Here is a 16,343-nt window from a genome sequence, read left to right as displayed (position 1 = left end):
GCCCCCTTAAAATAACAACAGATCTCTTTTTAAATTTGAGTCTGCCAGTGCATCAAACAGTACAGATGGGAAAATTTTCTGCCCCCTGGTGGCTCAAGAGCATACTAGATAATTGTATTGAAGATAAACTGCAATTGATTAGTCCCTTATTGACAAACGTATCCTTTTGTCTCTCTAATTTAACTCTGGCTGCTTTCGACCTTTAAACTCTGATAAGTATCCAACTACTGATAATGCTGAAACTGACAAGGAGCAGTAAATCACAAAAGAATGCATCGTGTCCATGTCATCAACGATGTGCCGATAAACGATGTCTATCGTATCCGATTCTGTTTGTCAGGCGTTTTCCCTCTCTAATTGCCCACTGAAGTTTTTTTTTTTTTTTTATCTCCCGCGCACCTTATTTTTTTGCGTACCCGTTATTCTGTGGTGTCATTAGATATCAATCAGTCCTCCTATCATCTCTTTCTGTATCCATCAGTCTTGTTGACAAGGGAGGAACAGCGGCTCGCAGTTGTGTCACCACAGTATCCTGGCACGGTGTCTGGAGTGGGGTGATAGTGGTGCTGTTGTGAGCTGCGAGGGGTACCGGCGCCCTCAGTTGCCCCAGAGCCGGAAGCCCTAGCTGGCCAGCGGTTAGCTTGCACATCCCTCTGAGAAGCTCTGAGCTGCCTTAAGGGAAGTCGCCCCGCAAGACTTGTGTAATTCATTGATGCCTCCATAACAGAAACAGATATCAGAGCGAAAACAGAGACCTTCCGCATCTTCGTACCACTTTTGGCCTACTGGTATAACTGATAGTGACCTCTGTGCCCCCTGGAGAAAATAGACAAGAGAATTATCTTCTGGTAGTGCCACTTAGAGCACAGTTTGAAAGAAAGTATATTTATCGTACATTAAAAAAAAATAAAAAATTCTGTGGTGACCTTAGTAAATCACTTTAAAATAATTGTTAGTTTCCAGGCAATATGATCTTGTTGGATACAAAGAAAGCCTTATACAGATGTATTTACTTTGTTTCTGTCATCATATGATCTTAATGTTATTTGCAGGTATTTACTGATAATATATGCAACTAAATATTATGGGAAAGCCTTTGCAAGTCAGATTGCATAAAATTGTGTCCTGGCTGAAGCTTCAGATGCATTCAAATAGAATAACTAGCAAAGAGTAGAGCGACCAAGGAATCAATCAAATGATCAATAATAGATAGATTATGGCAGATGAAAACAGACATCCTCCATCTTCACATATCAGCTCTTGGAGGGCCCAACAATCCTCATCATGACTCCTTTGATGCCGCAGAAAGACAACGGCCAATTGAGCAGCAGATGGCACTGTTGTACAACAGAAGAAGAATCTGTGTTCTCCTGCATCGGCTTGTCAGCCATTCATCACTGGTTTTAATTATTAGAGCAAATTTGGTAGAAAAAATGGTAGAAACACCGCATGAATCAAGACCAAACAATGGAAAATTATTGTTATTTTTTTTATCATCACATTATCATTATCATCATTATTATTATTATTAAAGAGAAAGTCATCACTAAAAGACAACCGGTCTGATGGATATTATTAAATAGGGAAAAACAAATGTGTCTGGGGCAAAGGGCCACAAATATTGTCAATTATAATTTACACTTTGGGATCTGATTTTCAAACAGATTTAACTGCAAGTCACATAATTTCCAGAATCCTCACAAGATTGGAAAAAACTTGTGTCTATTTTAAACACAGGGGGCACTATACTTAAGGTCAAATGTCAAAAGGACAATTGTCTTAAATTGCAACTGTGGATAAAATTTAAAGGCAAATATTGTTTTGTTGGTTCTATTTAGAATATTTATCTGTTTAATATTACTCTACCTGCATTAGTAGCACAATGAAATGACTTCTAGCCAAAGGATAAAATTGCCGATGAACTTAGTCGCCCTGAACTTAGTGGAGAGAACATTGTATGGTTTAATGTGCTCTGAGGGTGATAAGGGCGCTCATGTGTTCTGTCGGAGGCGGGCATAAGGGGGTCTGATTGTGAGGGGGGGGTGAGGCTTAGGGGCAGGAAGCGGGAACAGGCAAAGTTTCAAAAAGGTGTACAAGTGGAAGAGGCCGTTAGAGGCCTCTCCCTCCCCTGACCACAGGGCCAAGATGGAGACAGCATGTACCTGCTTGCATGAAATCTGCAAGGCAACACAGCAAGCGAGGCAGCGTTCCGTTTGAAACCGGAATTCAACAGAACAAGTGTATCCTGATGTGGTGAAGGCTTGGGGTGAGTGCGGGGGGGTGGAGGTAAGGCAGAGAGGGAGCGCACAGATGGCACCGCATTGCAGGCCTCACTCCACCTCATGTCAAATCTATATTTGCACAACAAGGCGAAAGATGTTGCGGGGAGGGGGAGGAGACTCTCAAAGTTGACATGTGGCCCTTCTAAAAGCAATACCAGTACAGTAGATTGATTTTTGGGGATTTATGATTTACATTTATCGTAGATAAGTGATGGCACACTCCCGTGCGACCTTTGAATCGGCACTGAGCAGACACTAAATTAGGTACACCTGAACACTCAACAAGAGCTGCATCAACATTTTACAATGCTCATTTGTGCTTGATACTTTCAGGGAGGTGTTAGTGGTAGTAAATTGAGAGACTTGTACAAAGTGAAAAAAGTAAACAGATTTTATATTTTAAACTGTCCCATATTTAATGGGTAAAGCATAAGGGGGAGTGTAGAATCCCACAGAAGGAGATTGTAAGTAAAGGAACAACGCCCGGTGGGTACAATAGAGGCAAGGTCAGAGGCAGCTCACTATAATCCCCATGGAATGATGAAGTACACTCTATAAATGTGCGTTTATCACTGTATATACGTTGCAGGGTCTTACCTCCCTTTTGGTGTTTTCATAGCAGATTTCTGGGGCAAGATGTAGGGCTGAAATTTTCGACATGGGGATGAGTAAGAGTCCTCTAAAACGATCTAAAATTGAGAAAGAAAAAGAAACATTTATGAATAATGCAGACACAAAGCACTTTGTCTTTGAAAAAAATACATCAACATTTGTTATTTTTGAAGGTTTGTAGGCTTATAATTGCAGGAGTGTGTGAGCTGGAAAACAAAAGGAGGGATGAGAGAGATGACAGAATGGTAGAGACAGAGCAAAAAATGCTGAAAGTGTTGCCGATGTGTGTGTACGTGTGTGTGTGTGAGACAGAACGAGAGAGAGGCAGGGCGGATTGCTTCTGAGAATGAGCTTACAGTAAGCAAAACAGCAGACAAGAGAGGGAAAAGCAGGATTTCAAGACTCGGGATCAGTGTCAGATTTGACACACAGAAGCTTGTGGGGGGGTGAAACAAGGGAAAGAGAGTTTATGTTCATGTGATGGCAGTGGAAATGGTTGAAATTGAATACACGGTCGACCTTTGAACACTTGTGTGGCAATTTAAAATTCTGCAGCATGATTCATTTTAGTATTAGTGTTCGTGTTTTGCTTAATTTTAATGTTAACTTATTTTCATATGTGCCAGTGTTTTATTCTAAAGTAATTCATTGTAACCCAAAAATAAATGTCTTGCAAGAATGTACAAAAGTAAGCCGTTGAACTTGAACAGTGTGAATTTGTGGTTATATATTCCCATGTAAAAGGTTTACAGGGGAAAAAAGGCAGCAGGTCATAAAATTGTTAGCCTGACAGCAAAATAATTCTTAATGTAATTTTTAATTTAATGTCACAATATATAAAAAAAAAAAATAGCATTGTGGTGGATGGAAAAAAAGTTGTTTTGGTCAAATGGGTGAAAATTATTGGGGGGGGGTTCATATAAAAAATGAATGGAGCAATAATGCTATTTGGCTAAGGAAATGGAGTTCAAAATGAAAAGCTTTTTTTTTTTTACTTATAAAATACTCATTGGTGTTTAGCTGACATGATCAGACAGACAGACAGACAGACAGACAGACACTCACAAAACACACCCCGGCACACAAACACACACACACGGTGTATCCCCACAGGAAATGAATTAGACAAAATAAAGGTGCAAAGTCTGAAATTGGTGAACCGACTTCGAGGTTGAGGGCGGCGGGCAGAGAGCTGTTTTGAATTCTTGAACTCCCCGGACAGCGTTGACTGACAGGTTGTTAGTGACAAGGTGTTGTAAACGCTCAGTTCCTGCGCGTCTCATGGCAGGAACTGAAGTATTAAACCTTTTGACCTCTAATTAGTCATTAGAGATCATTTTCAAGCCATCCCGCAGTGATGCAGAAGGCTTTGGGATGCAAAGGTAACAACAGTTTTTAAACTTACAATAGAGTAAAGACGTCACATGAACAAATATCCCAAATACATTCATAAAGTATTTGTAATGAAGTAACTTGTTCATGCAGGTTTGAACTCTTTTTAGGGTGCAAAGTTGACGGGACTAGCTTCTGTTCTCCGCTGGGTGTCGCTGCTCGCTAGGTTATTACAGCGCAGTGACTGGCCTGCTTGTAATCCTAAATATCGTTTTATCTTTCAATCAAGGGCCCTTCGAAATTATACCTGCCAGTTGAATGACGTCATTCACAAATGACTTGATTCACAATGCCATTAACCAATTTCAAAATAGTTTAAATTAATATTATTTTTAAGGTGATATATGCAGGTTAAAATGATCAAGATGTCAGTGACGCGAAATCTGAATTCACGTCGTGTATGAAGATTTCATGACTTTTAGGTTAAGAGAGCATGCATGCATTGCACCTCTGCGACATAATTGCATTTTAGGAATATGAAAACAGATGGGGGTGGGTCAAACCCAGTCTGGGCTTCAAGAAGAATAAATCCAGCGAGAGGTTGTTGTGTTACTGTTGCGTGGACTTTGCATGTCAGCAAAGGTCATCTTGCAGCGTTTTAAATATGGAAAAAAAAGTGAAACGTTCTGTCACTATAGAAGCAGGAGGAGGAACACTCTTGACTGGCTTGACTTTACATTTGACCTTTGAGGGAAGGAGAACTAATCCTTGAATATAATAAGAGTGTAAGATATGGAAAATGAGTGCACCGTTATCTGCGTTACCCTGGAGACCAGCAGCAGTAGCAGCAGCAGCAGTAGCAGCAGCAGCACCCTGGGCTGCTACAGTTGCCAATTTATTAAAGCATCCAGCTTGTATTTATGGCTTGGGAAGTATCCCCCCCCTCCCCCCCCCCCCCCCACACACACACACACAACACCCGCCAACATACAAAAGCATCCCCCTTTTTTTTTCTTCAGAATAGCGCAAATCTTTAAGTAAAGTTTAAGAAGATTTCTATACTTTGAAATTAAAATCACTTCAAATAATTTCAAACTAAATTTCTCGCGATTTAGAACAAGATAAAAGAAAATCATGACAAAACGGTTGCGTATTAAGTAGCAAAGATCTAACACAGCCAACCGTTTAAGATCGATACTTAATGCGTTTAAAATTTTCTATCTGCGCAGATTTGAACTCAATAATATTCAAATATATTTTCCCGAGCCGCGTCGAAGCGGCTGCGTCTATTTAACCCTTATCCAGTAAAATCCGACATGAAAGAAATAATATTCGTGATGCCACAACAAAGAAGCGGAACCTCAGATGGCTGCCACCGATAACCCAAAAATAAAAGAGAGGCAAAAGAAGCCCACTGCACACAATAAAAAGAGTTTGCACATGCAGAGCGTTAAATGTGTAAATAAAAAGCTGACACGCGTCTCCCTCCTTGCATCTATCTGTGTGTCTATCTATCAATCATTCGCGCAGATCTGGACCAGCAAATGATGCATTCCCTGCATTAGATGTATTTGTTGTGCCAATTTGAAAAGGCGGCGATAATCTGGGAGCGAGAGATAAGAAATACCATTTATTCTGCGCCACTTGGGAGCCTATTTCCCGGGCCGATCAACCCCCCCATTCTCCGCGACACCTCCAGCAGCCCGCTGATAACGATTAGGCTATTTATTATCTTCACAAAGAACAAAGATTAGCCTGCACCGATGAAAAATTACCCCGGGATGGGTTAGATTCAGAGGGACCTCAGCATCCGAACGGCATTTCTCTTCTTATTTGGCTTTCCACTTTAAGATGCACAGCACGGGCACATGGCAATATTAATATTAGGCCAATACTACAATTACTATTACAACTACTAATAACAATAATATATATTTTTTAATATCGCACCAAAAATGACGTTGCTTTGTGTTTCTTATAGGCCAAAGCCACTCCCGTTTCTTTGCATAATAAGATTTTCGGTGTTGAGACCTCTTTTTCTCCTTGGATCGTGAGAGGAAAAAAGGAGCAGGAAAAAAAAGAAGAGGAGGGATTGAATTAATGTCAAATCCTAAAATGGAAGTGGATGTTTGTCGCCGATAAGGTTTTATCATCAGGCCGGATCAAAAGGGCTCACACGAGAAGCACGTGTCTGCTCATATTATCATGCTGATGAGCTCTAATACGATATACCGCAAGCCACTCTGCTCTCTTTCCTCCTTTTGCGTCAGTCTATTTGGTTTTCCCCCCCCCCCGATCAGTAAATAGTAAATAATCTCCCTATTGGAGATGATAAAGAAAAAAATAATATGCCAACCGTTTAACTGTAAACCAATTAGGACAGTGTGTATTTTATTTATTTAAGGACTTATTTTTTGCTGCTGGCTATTAATTCTACATGTGAGCTTCCTTTATTTGTTTCAAGTTTTTGCGTATGGCTGGAAAAGGTGAGGGAGGTTAACTGTAATGTACACTTATATACTTATTTTTTTATGATGAAAAAACAAATATCAAAAAAGAAGCAGAGCTAAACCAAATTAATGAATGCGACCGCCCTGTTAACAATTTAGTTAGGTGTTATCTGTACAGTTATCAATTATTTGGTTTTTTATTTTATTTACAGCCCGGAGCGAAAGAAAATAACTGCAGATAAGATATATCACAATGTCAATATTGTGTCGTATCACGACGAAGAACAACAGTTGATTAGTGAGTAGAACGTGATCACTTTCACAATGCAAGTGAACTAATCAAGAGAAAGTGTTCCTCTGATGGGCGTGTTTCAATGGGCACGGTGTCACTGGTGAACAGCCTAATCTCGTTTAATCTGATCTAATCGATGTAGAGAATTTGAGTTTGCCCACTGGAGTTTCCTCGCAATTAAAAAATAATAATATTAATAATAATATTAATAATAATATGGTCTTGATGTATAATAAAATATGCCACAAAGTAAATATAAATCCCTGAAATTCATCGGCTGGGCAACCCAGTCTATGCCTCTCTTCTCTTCATTGCTATTGCTTCCTCGCAGTTAAGATTAAAAAAAAAAAAAAAAAAAGTCTTGAATTAGTTTTTTTCCCATTCCCTGTGATGCAATGACGTCAGCAAACGGCGTCAAGCAGGCGGCAGTGTGGACTTCCTGGGATGCACGCGCTCCCTCTTCAATTATTGCCTGTCAATCACGCGCGAGGGAGAAGGACACGTACACGCGCGCGCGCGCCCACGTAACAACACGATGGGACGTGACGCAAGACGGAACTGGCGATTAGTGAAGCATTCTGAAATCACAAGCATTCTGAAATCTATCTTTTTCTTTTATATGCAATATACAAACTTTGGGTTTACGTTTTTGCCTGATTTTCACAATTCAAAGAGTAATAATTGACCATAATTATAGTAATCGTCATCATTTTCATGAACCTGGAGGACTGACTTTTTAATTTATAAGAATGGAAATGACCAGTGGAGAAAAAAAAAATGCTTCCCCACCACTCTGAAGGGATGCCTACTAATAGTTTTATCAAGTCATACCAGAGCTCTAAAAATCAAGCATACAATTGGAGATTATCTAAAATACCTTGAAGAGTATTTGGTCCGGAAGCTCCGCCTCCTATCTTCTTCCCGAGCCTCTAATTGGCCGACAGGAAGCTATTCCAGATGACTCCGCCCACAGCTTGACGATGGTGGCTGCTGGCTGTCAGGCAAGCAGACGCAGTTACGTGTTGCTTCAAGTCCCAGTGGACGGACCAAGTCTTGTCTTGACAAACACTCGGACGCGAGCAGCAGAATCGCACACGGACACAGCACCTGAAGGAGGATAAAAGTACAAAGTTTGTACATGTGAGTATACTTCAACAGCGATTGCTGATCATCTTTTTTTCCCATGCAAAAATGTTAATAATTGCATTTGTTTACTGCAGATTTGGACTCCATGTGCACGAAAGAAGTTGAATTGAATTCGGATGACAGCAAACAAAAATAGTGATTCACCGCAAATGGCCAGTGCGGAGATCTTTTGAAGAACAGAGCGAAAAGACATTTCCTCCACAATCCTGCGTGGTTTTCCCTCTTTGGATGATATATCTGGCTATCCATTAAATAATATTATTAATAATAAGCGACCTCCAGCGACGTAAGCAGAAGATGGATGTGGCGGCTGATCAGCCCCGCTGGATGCACCCTCACGCCGTGCTGAACGGCCAGCACCCGGACACGCACCATCCCAGCCTGGGCCACAACTACATGGAGCCGTCCACCCAGCTGCTGCCCCCGGACGAGGTGGATGTCTTCTTTAACCACCTAGACTCTCAGGGAAATCCGTACTACCACAACCCTGCCAGGGCCAGAGTGTACAGCCAGGCGCACGGTAGGTTACAGATGCAAAATGTGACTTTAAAATCGCAACAATCATTTCCCGTTGACATGCATCGTATATTCATAGCAAATGCACCATCATGTAATAAATTCAGATTCATTGACGACTTGTCATAATCCATCTCAGTGTGCATGTTTTCACCGCCACTTTCCCCCCCGACAGCTCGCCTGACGGGGACTCAGGTGTGCCGGCCTCATCTCATCCACAGCCCAGGGATCTCATGGCTGGACGGGAGCAAAGCTGCTCTGTCGGCCCACCACCACAACGCGTGGGCCGTGAGCCCCTTCAGCAAGCCTAGCCTGCACCACCCGGGCTCCGCGTCCCCCGGAGGCCTGTCGGCGGTCTATCCGTGCAGCGGCACGTCGAACGCGGCCTCTGCAAGCTCGCTCACGCCGCCGTCCCACTCCAGTCCGCACCTGTACACTTTCCCCCCGACGCCGCCCAAGGACGTCTCGCCAGACCCGGGGGCCACCTCGCCGAGAATGGACGAGAAGGAATGTATCAAATACCACGTTTCATTTTCCGAGGGGATGAAGATGGAGGGTTCGAGCTCGATGAGAAGCAGTCTGGCCCCCATGGGCGCTCAGAGCGCCTCCACCCACCACCCCATACCGACGTATCCTACCTACTCGCTGCCTTCGGCTCACGAGTACGGCGGCAGTCTCTTTCACCCGGGCAGCCTCCTCGGGGCTTCCACCGGCTTCAGCACCAAGGGCAAAGGCAAGACTCGGTCCTGCACCGGTGAGTCGCATGGAAAAAAAAAAATCATATAAATTCACTACCCAGTAATTGTGCAAAAATGTGACGTAGTTAATATTACTAAACGCTTTCAATTTCCATCATTTGAATTGAGAAGAAACTTAAATATGTCTACGGCATCATGATTTGACGTTTTACATTTTCTTTGTTTCGCAAAGAATATAGTGATTCGTAAATCCGCTTAAGACAGACAAAAATAAGCTCATTAAATGATATGGTTTAAAAATTTAAAAAAGCGTAATAAAATACACTTTTGTTGATGAGCAAAATTACTGCCAAAAGCTAAATAGGATTGTTGTTATTTTAGCTCTATTCCCAACAGTCCATAAAATCAATTTGCATCAGTCAAATGTGGCCTGATTTATTAATTTTAGTGCATCTTGATTTTAAAGAGTTTAAAATGGCCAGCTTTTGGCAGTAAAATAATATCATTTCTTAAATTAGACAATAACAATAACAGTCTTTCCTGAAAAAGAAAAGAAAAATGATTATTAAGCATGAGGCTGCACTCATGGCTGAACACACTGACAATAATCCTCTTTTGTTAACCGTGACTCTGTAATTACTTCTGAGCTGGCTTCAGTTCAACTGCATCCAAGATCTGGTACACACAACGTCCCAAAACCTCAGATGTTGCTTTAAATGAGTCTTTAATACCATCATACGTTGTTCCTGGTTATTATTTGATTAACATTTTATTTTAAGAAATTCATAATTGATTATCTGTATCTATATTATCTTGTACTACAAAATTACAATGCATTTATCACATGTTTCTTCAGTTATTTGTATTTATAATGTATAAATTATTTTTAAAACACGATGGCAAAAATGGTATAGTACATGACTTAATTTATTCCACTGGTGCATAATCAGCACAAATAATTGTTTATGTGACTGGTGGTGTAGTTTGAGTTTTTAAAAAAAAAGCTCTTTGCATGTATTGTATTTTGATCAATTTGAATCTCAAAAGAATACGTGTGTGTTTCCTTCAGAGGGCCGAGAGTGTGTGAACTGCGGCGCCACATCCACGCCTTTGTGGAGACGGGACAGCACCGGACACTACCTGTGCAATGCCTGCGGGCTGTACCACAAGATGAACGGCCAGAACCGACCACTCATCAAGCCCAAACGCAGACTGGTGAGTCCCCACTGTGTTTGTCTTGTGGGAGTAGTAAATACGAGTGTTGGCTTGAGAGGGGGGGGAGGGAAAACACAATTCCAGGAAAGTTATATTTTCCCAAAGAGTTTCCAGGAATTGTGTTCGGAGGTCACCTCTTGCTCCTCTAGCTCAAGATGTCAGTCGAGCGAGACCTCGCCGCTTGTTTCTGCTATCATTATTACTGCTACTTCTGATACCGCCGCTGATAGCGCCCCTCAAAACGGCCAGGCGGGGAGCCACTTTTAATATGACATCATGATTTTATTTTCATGTGGTTTACTGAGAAGACTCGTGTCGAGCGTCTATGATGCTTTAGACAAGGTTCCATGCTTTGTTTGGAAAAGAAAGATGCATGTTCAAACAAAGTCAAAAACAACAAGGCATGGTTCAGAGATTCAAGTAGTAGTGAAGTCTAGAAGAAAACATCCAAGCCAAGTACGTGACAGACTAATGATTCCCAAAGTGTGGTATGAGGACCACCGATGGGACGTGAAAACCCACGGAATTAAATGTCAGAAATTTGCATATCGGTGCAGTTGATTATTTTTTTTTTTGCAGTAAAATTCAGTAGTATTTAACTTGTAAAACCTCAATACATTTGAATATCATCTTTTAGAAATATATTTTCAACAATTATTTTTTTACATTTAACCTGTGTAATATATTTTAATTTAATCGTTATTTTTTTTAGTTAATTTTATAAAAAGACTATAAATATATTGTACGAACCTTTGCCTCATTTATGATAAACACTTGAGGCCTACTATGGTATGTGCAGTTATTTATGCTATTCACATTTTTAAGGTGTTGCTTGATCGTGATTAACTATAGTATGTTGACGGAAAAAGGAGCAACTTAGAATTTAAACTATTTTAAAATTTATAGCATGACAAAAAGGGCATTTCGTGTTCTCACGAATGAATAACCTATGAGAATTTGTTTACCTGCAGTGATCAAAACTGTGTAGCTGTGCACATGTCGACATTGAATCATCTGAATTATTCATCTCAATTATTTCACACACTGTAAAACAATGTATGAAAACAGCTTTGTGATTGATGCAAAATATATGACTTCAACACGTTTTATCAATAATAGCGTATAGAGCCCATATATCAGGCCCGGTTTCCGTATGGCTCAGCAGTGACTCTTGTGTTCGGTGGCAGCAGCCTTTCAGTTGTTTCCTATCCGGATATCTGACCGGTCCAGATAAAGCGGCGGGCCTAGCGTCTGTTTCCTCCCTCGACCTCCTAAATAGACTCAGACCTCATTTTTCGAGTGGTCAGGCACTCTCGTGTTATCCGTGGCGCAAAAAGCACCGTTTAAAACGAATTGAGAAGATTAGGAACGTTGCGCAACATACTGAGCGTTGTTGTGCCTGTTGTTTGAAATATTTACTTCCTTTATATGTGGTGCACATTGAGCTGAACATGCATATTCATAATTAATGTGAATAGTTAAGGAAATAAAAAGGAGGTGTACAGGTGAATAAGTATTTAAAAAATAAAGGGCTGGGCTGAAACAGTAATTTAACTTTAAATTATGCCTTATTGACATTTATGCCGATGATATTAGCCCAACAAAGCAAGCAGTTGAGTTCACCCAACTTTATTTTTACAGCCGAGTCTTAACGCAGAAAGGTTAATTTAATATCATTATATCATTAGGAGTGTTTTTGATAATTTTGGAAAAATTACATTGGCACCCATTTTAGTTCCAGCTTCCGTGTTGTGAAAACGTTTGGGTTTTTCCAGCACTGCAAGAATAAGATGAATATCTTCATCACTGATGTAGTCGGGTCCTGCAAACAAACATACAAACGAGGAATGCAAACATTAACATCATTGCCGCTCTTTGCAGTCTTCAGCCAGACGAGCAGGCACCTGTTGCGCCAACTGTCAGACGACCACCACAACGCTCTGGCGGCGCAACGCTAATGGAGATCCAGTGTGCAACGCCTGCGGCCTCTATTACAAGCTGCATAATGTAAGTCTCCGAGTGCTGATCGCCAGGTTGGGCCCGCACAAAGCCGACAGGGTCCAGTAGTCGGGAAGTGAGCGGGGCAGGTTTCACTGATTGTTCAGGCTAACGAGGCAGCAAGGGGAGAGTGAGAGTTGTTTGACCCGCACGCACACCGCTTGGACTTGAAGCTGCTCTGTCCTTTTGTGCTTTATTGTTTCCATGGTTTAGTCCCCTGAGAGTCACAATGGTCCGACTGCTATTGAGTGAAACCACAAGGCTTAGATCCGTATGAATAGCATTAAGACGGCCACGTCTAAATTCACAACAGCTTAGAGAAGTGATGCTTGGTGAAAGGTAACACTTGGGCCCACCGCCACCAAGTGATGCAGCCAAACATGACTATAGTGGTCAATCATAGAAAAAAGACAAAAAAATCAACACACACGCACACAGCTCAGGTGATTAACTATCGCAAAAGCACAAACTACTGCAACAAAAAAAAAATGTCGGGGGTAACCTTTTGAGGCGCCACATATACTACGCTATTATTTTTGATTAAGAATCAGATTTCCCTTGACGCTGTAGCTACGCTATAATACAAAGAGAGGAAACATCTGTTAGTCAGTGAGGTAGTTTAATCCTCCAAACAGAAATAAGGGATGAAAGTAACAATTATTGTGATCATCGCTTAATCTTGACTATTAATCAGTGAATCGAATAAAGAAAATATAGCTACAATGCAATTATGGACAGAGACTCTCAACGCTTCACTTTTAAGCCACAGGTATGTTTGCAATGATCAGTATGGTTAAGCATTATTGTAAAACCCAATATAGGCTACATATAGACAGTGTTGGTATGGCTTGTTGGCAACCCAAGCTGGATACCCGGAAATGTTTGTTTTTGCTCACGTGATCTGACATGATATTTTTACAGCTGCCAAGAACATTACAGATTGCTGGAACCCCTGAGGTTGGCGTAGCTGTGACAAAAATGCTCTTTTCCTTTATAGAACATGTTTATTTTCAAAGCTTTTATTCAACTGAAACACAATATTATTTGGTACTGCTGTTTTGGTTAGCAACAGAGTACAAATGGGTTCAGCCATTAACGATTTGATTTGGGGTATGTGAGTATATTGACAATAAACTAGCCATTTTTTCTGATATGAAATTTAATTTTGGCACTTCTCACCGAACTAATTTTGTTTTGGTTTTTAATACTATTTTAAGAGGGACCTTTTAGCTGTGACAATTTATTGTACTTAACTCCACCACTAACAAAACCACCCTTTTACCCCAACAGGTGAACCGCCCCCTGACCATGAAAAAAGAAGGAATACAGACACGAAACAGGAAAATGTCCAGCAAGTCCAAAAAAGTCAAGCGAAGCAGCGAGAGTTACGAGGAGTTTACCAAGAGTCTCCATGACAAGAACTCTAGTTTCAGCTCCCTGGCAGGACACATGTCCATGAGCCACTTGCCCCCTTTCAGCCATGCCGGACACATGCTGCCCACTCCCACCCCGATACACCCTTCCTTTGGCCACCCGCACCACTCCAACATGGTGACGGCCATGGGCTGAGGCGGGTCACGTTGGACAACACTATGTAAAGACATTTGATTGATTCTGATTGATTATGCAAACGGTATGAAATAAGGCCAACCTCGAGGTACCTAACTCTTAACGGAGGCAGACAGACATACTTCCTGTCGGCCCGATACAAACACACACACACGCAAACACGCACGGTAAAAAAAAAAAATTGTCAAAGCTTCTGACTTCAACGGATTGACAACATGACAGCATTGTGGTTCAGTTGGTGCGGATATGTTTATAGTAACTGTGAATATTGTATAGAAGAAGGTGATGAACTAATCTCCTTCGTTACATGACATTAAAAATAAATGCTGGAATTGTTTTTGTCATCACAGAAAATTACAAAATATTAAGCAAACAAACAAAAAATGCTTTATGATTTATAATTTGACATTGTTAATTGTAATTACTGTTATTATAATTATTGCTATTCAGATAATTTATTTTCTCTGCTTTGTTCCTTGATTATATTATGAATACTGTTGTCCCCGTTCTGACTATATTTTTTAGCTAAAGCGCTTTCTTCTGACCTGGTCATCATTTATACTCATGAAATAAAGATATTAACTTCAAACGTATCTGCTTCTTCTATCTGGCACTTAAAACTTCATTGTCACATCCCAACAAAAATAGCACCAAAAAAAAAAAACTCTCACACCATACTGAGGTCAAACATGAGTAAAATACAAGCCCAAACAAATAAGACAAATATGCAAGCGGGAAGCCTGCATGATGACACGGTTCAACTCAAGAGCAGCGCATGGTCGCCCCTCAAGTTTTCCCCGACCCTTGACCCTAAAAGCACTTATTCCATCTTTCTTCTGGGCCCTCCCACATTGCTCTTGGAATTATTCATAGACATAATTAAAATGTCACGTCCCCCCCTCTCCAAAAACATGATAAAGCAAAACAAGGAGGCACTTTTAGAAAGAACGGAAAGAGTTACTTTGGGACTGGGTGGCCATTGTAAATCAGCTCATAAGCAATCTTCATATTTCCAGCGTACAACTTTGTACACACATCCTCCCTGTTCGTTCCATTTGTTTTTCTAGCTAACTCAATTCTTGAACTCCGTGACAAAGTCAGGAATGATTTTAGAGAAGTGAAGTAGCAGAAGAAAAATGATGAAATGATAATGGATGAAAGAGGGGCACCTTTTTCTTCTCTGAGACTTTTAGGACACAACGGACAAACTATACAGTGCGTCCTGAATCGCAAAACAATGTCCAGGACACATCAAACCATCCGAAAGATAAAATACTATTATTCACACTCAACATCTTATCTTGGAAGATTAGAAATGAGAATATACCCCGGAAAAGGAAGAGGGAGTGGTTAGAAACAATTACTATGCCGAAATGACCAAATGACCCTTGATTTCTAGAATATCCGTATCACTTCCCCTGGGGTAATTAAGCTCCAATCCCAACTATGAAGTAACTGTTTCCTATCCAGCAGCAGCAGACTCTAAAGCGCCATTAACTGCACAAACTGGGCTGAGTTTCAGTGACATTTGGGGGGCAGTACACAAAGGTTAAGTCTTTGCTAGGATTTGAATACAGTAATACCAAAACCACACAACAAGAAAGGGCGAGAGAAAGAAAGCTTTATGAAAAGTGTCCCACACAACAAATGAATACACAGAACTTTGATCTCCACAGATAAGCCGCCGGGGTGATGACAGTCTTAATTACAAACTTGAAGTGGTCTAGTAAATGCCATCGCAGTTGTATGGTGTACCACAAGGTTCCATTTTGGGACCCCTACTGTTTTGACTGTATTTGATGCACCCGGGTTTCATCTGAGCAATACATGGTGTTTCCTGATTATTTAAAGCCAACAGTCTTGAACTTTTTAAATTGGACAGTGACTGAACGCGAGCTCTGCTCATGAAAGTACAGTCACAGAAGAAGTTGACACAGAGCATTCCCACTGGAAAGTGGGACACTCTCAAACCACCCGAGTCACATCCACTGACAAGTCCCTTTCAGACCGCTTTTCTTCACCTGTCCGAGGCAGACAAATTTATCCCTCTTGTTTCCGAACAATCACCTCTTTTCTCCTGTCGCTTGCACCGCTGACAGGAGGAGGGAGAGTCGCGCCGAGAGGGAGGCGGTGCACGGTGTTGCACTCGGCCAAAGTCCTGCGAGTGTGTGTGTGTGTGTGAGCCCCTTGGGACTGGGCGTCTTTGTCCACTATCTTATAACACAGTTGACAA

At 41.2% G+C, this 16,343-nt stretch overlaps 2 protein-coding genes across 2 annotated transcripts in view; one reads left to right on the top strand and one right to left on the bottom strand.

The window, feature by feature from the left end:
- Positions 1-7,941: 7,941 nt before the first annotated feature.
- On the top strand, positions 7,942-14,699 carry gata2b (GATA binding protein 2b). The gene is made up of 6 exons (XM_088390887.1): positions 7,942-8,108; positions 8,189-8,634; positions 8,806-9,384; positions 10,398-10,543; positions 12,425-12,550; positions 13,832-14,699. Exons 2-6 carry the CDS (start codon positions 8,412-8,414, stop codon positions 14,108-14,110), a joined length of 1,353 nt encoding a protein of 450 aa, XP_088247013.1. The 5' UTR covers positions 7,942-8,108; positions 8,189-8,411; the 3' UTR covers positions 14,111-14,699.
- The window catches only part of eefsec (eukaryotic elongation factor, selenocysteine-tRNA-specific), a 44,974-nt gene continuing 39,862 nt past the window's right edge, over positions 11,232-16,343 (bottom strand). The window contains exon 9 of the mRNA XM_088390881.1: positions 11,232-12,365. The gene's annotated coding sequence lies outside the window, so the exon portion shown is untranslated. The remainder of the gene's footprint in view (positions 12,366-16,343) is intronic.

The sequence above is a fragment of the Syngnathus floridae genome, chromosome 11, assembly GCF_059516105.1.
Source record: "Syngnathus floridae isolate MCC-2025c chromosome 11, RoL_Sflo_1.0, whole genome shotgun sequence".
Lineage (NCBI taxonomy): Eukaryota > Metazoa > Chordata > Actinopteri > Syngnathiformes > Syngnathidae > Syngnathus > Syngnathus floridae.
Note: the sequence above shows the minus strand (reverse complement) of the source record. Positions and strands in the feature narration are given on the sequence as shown.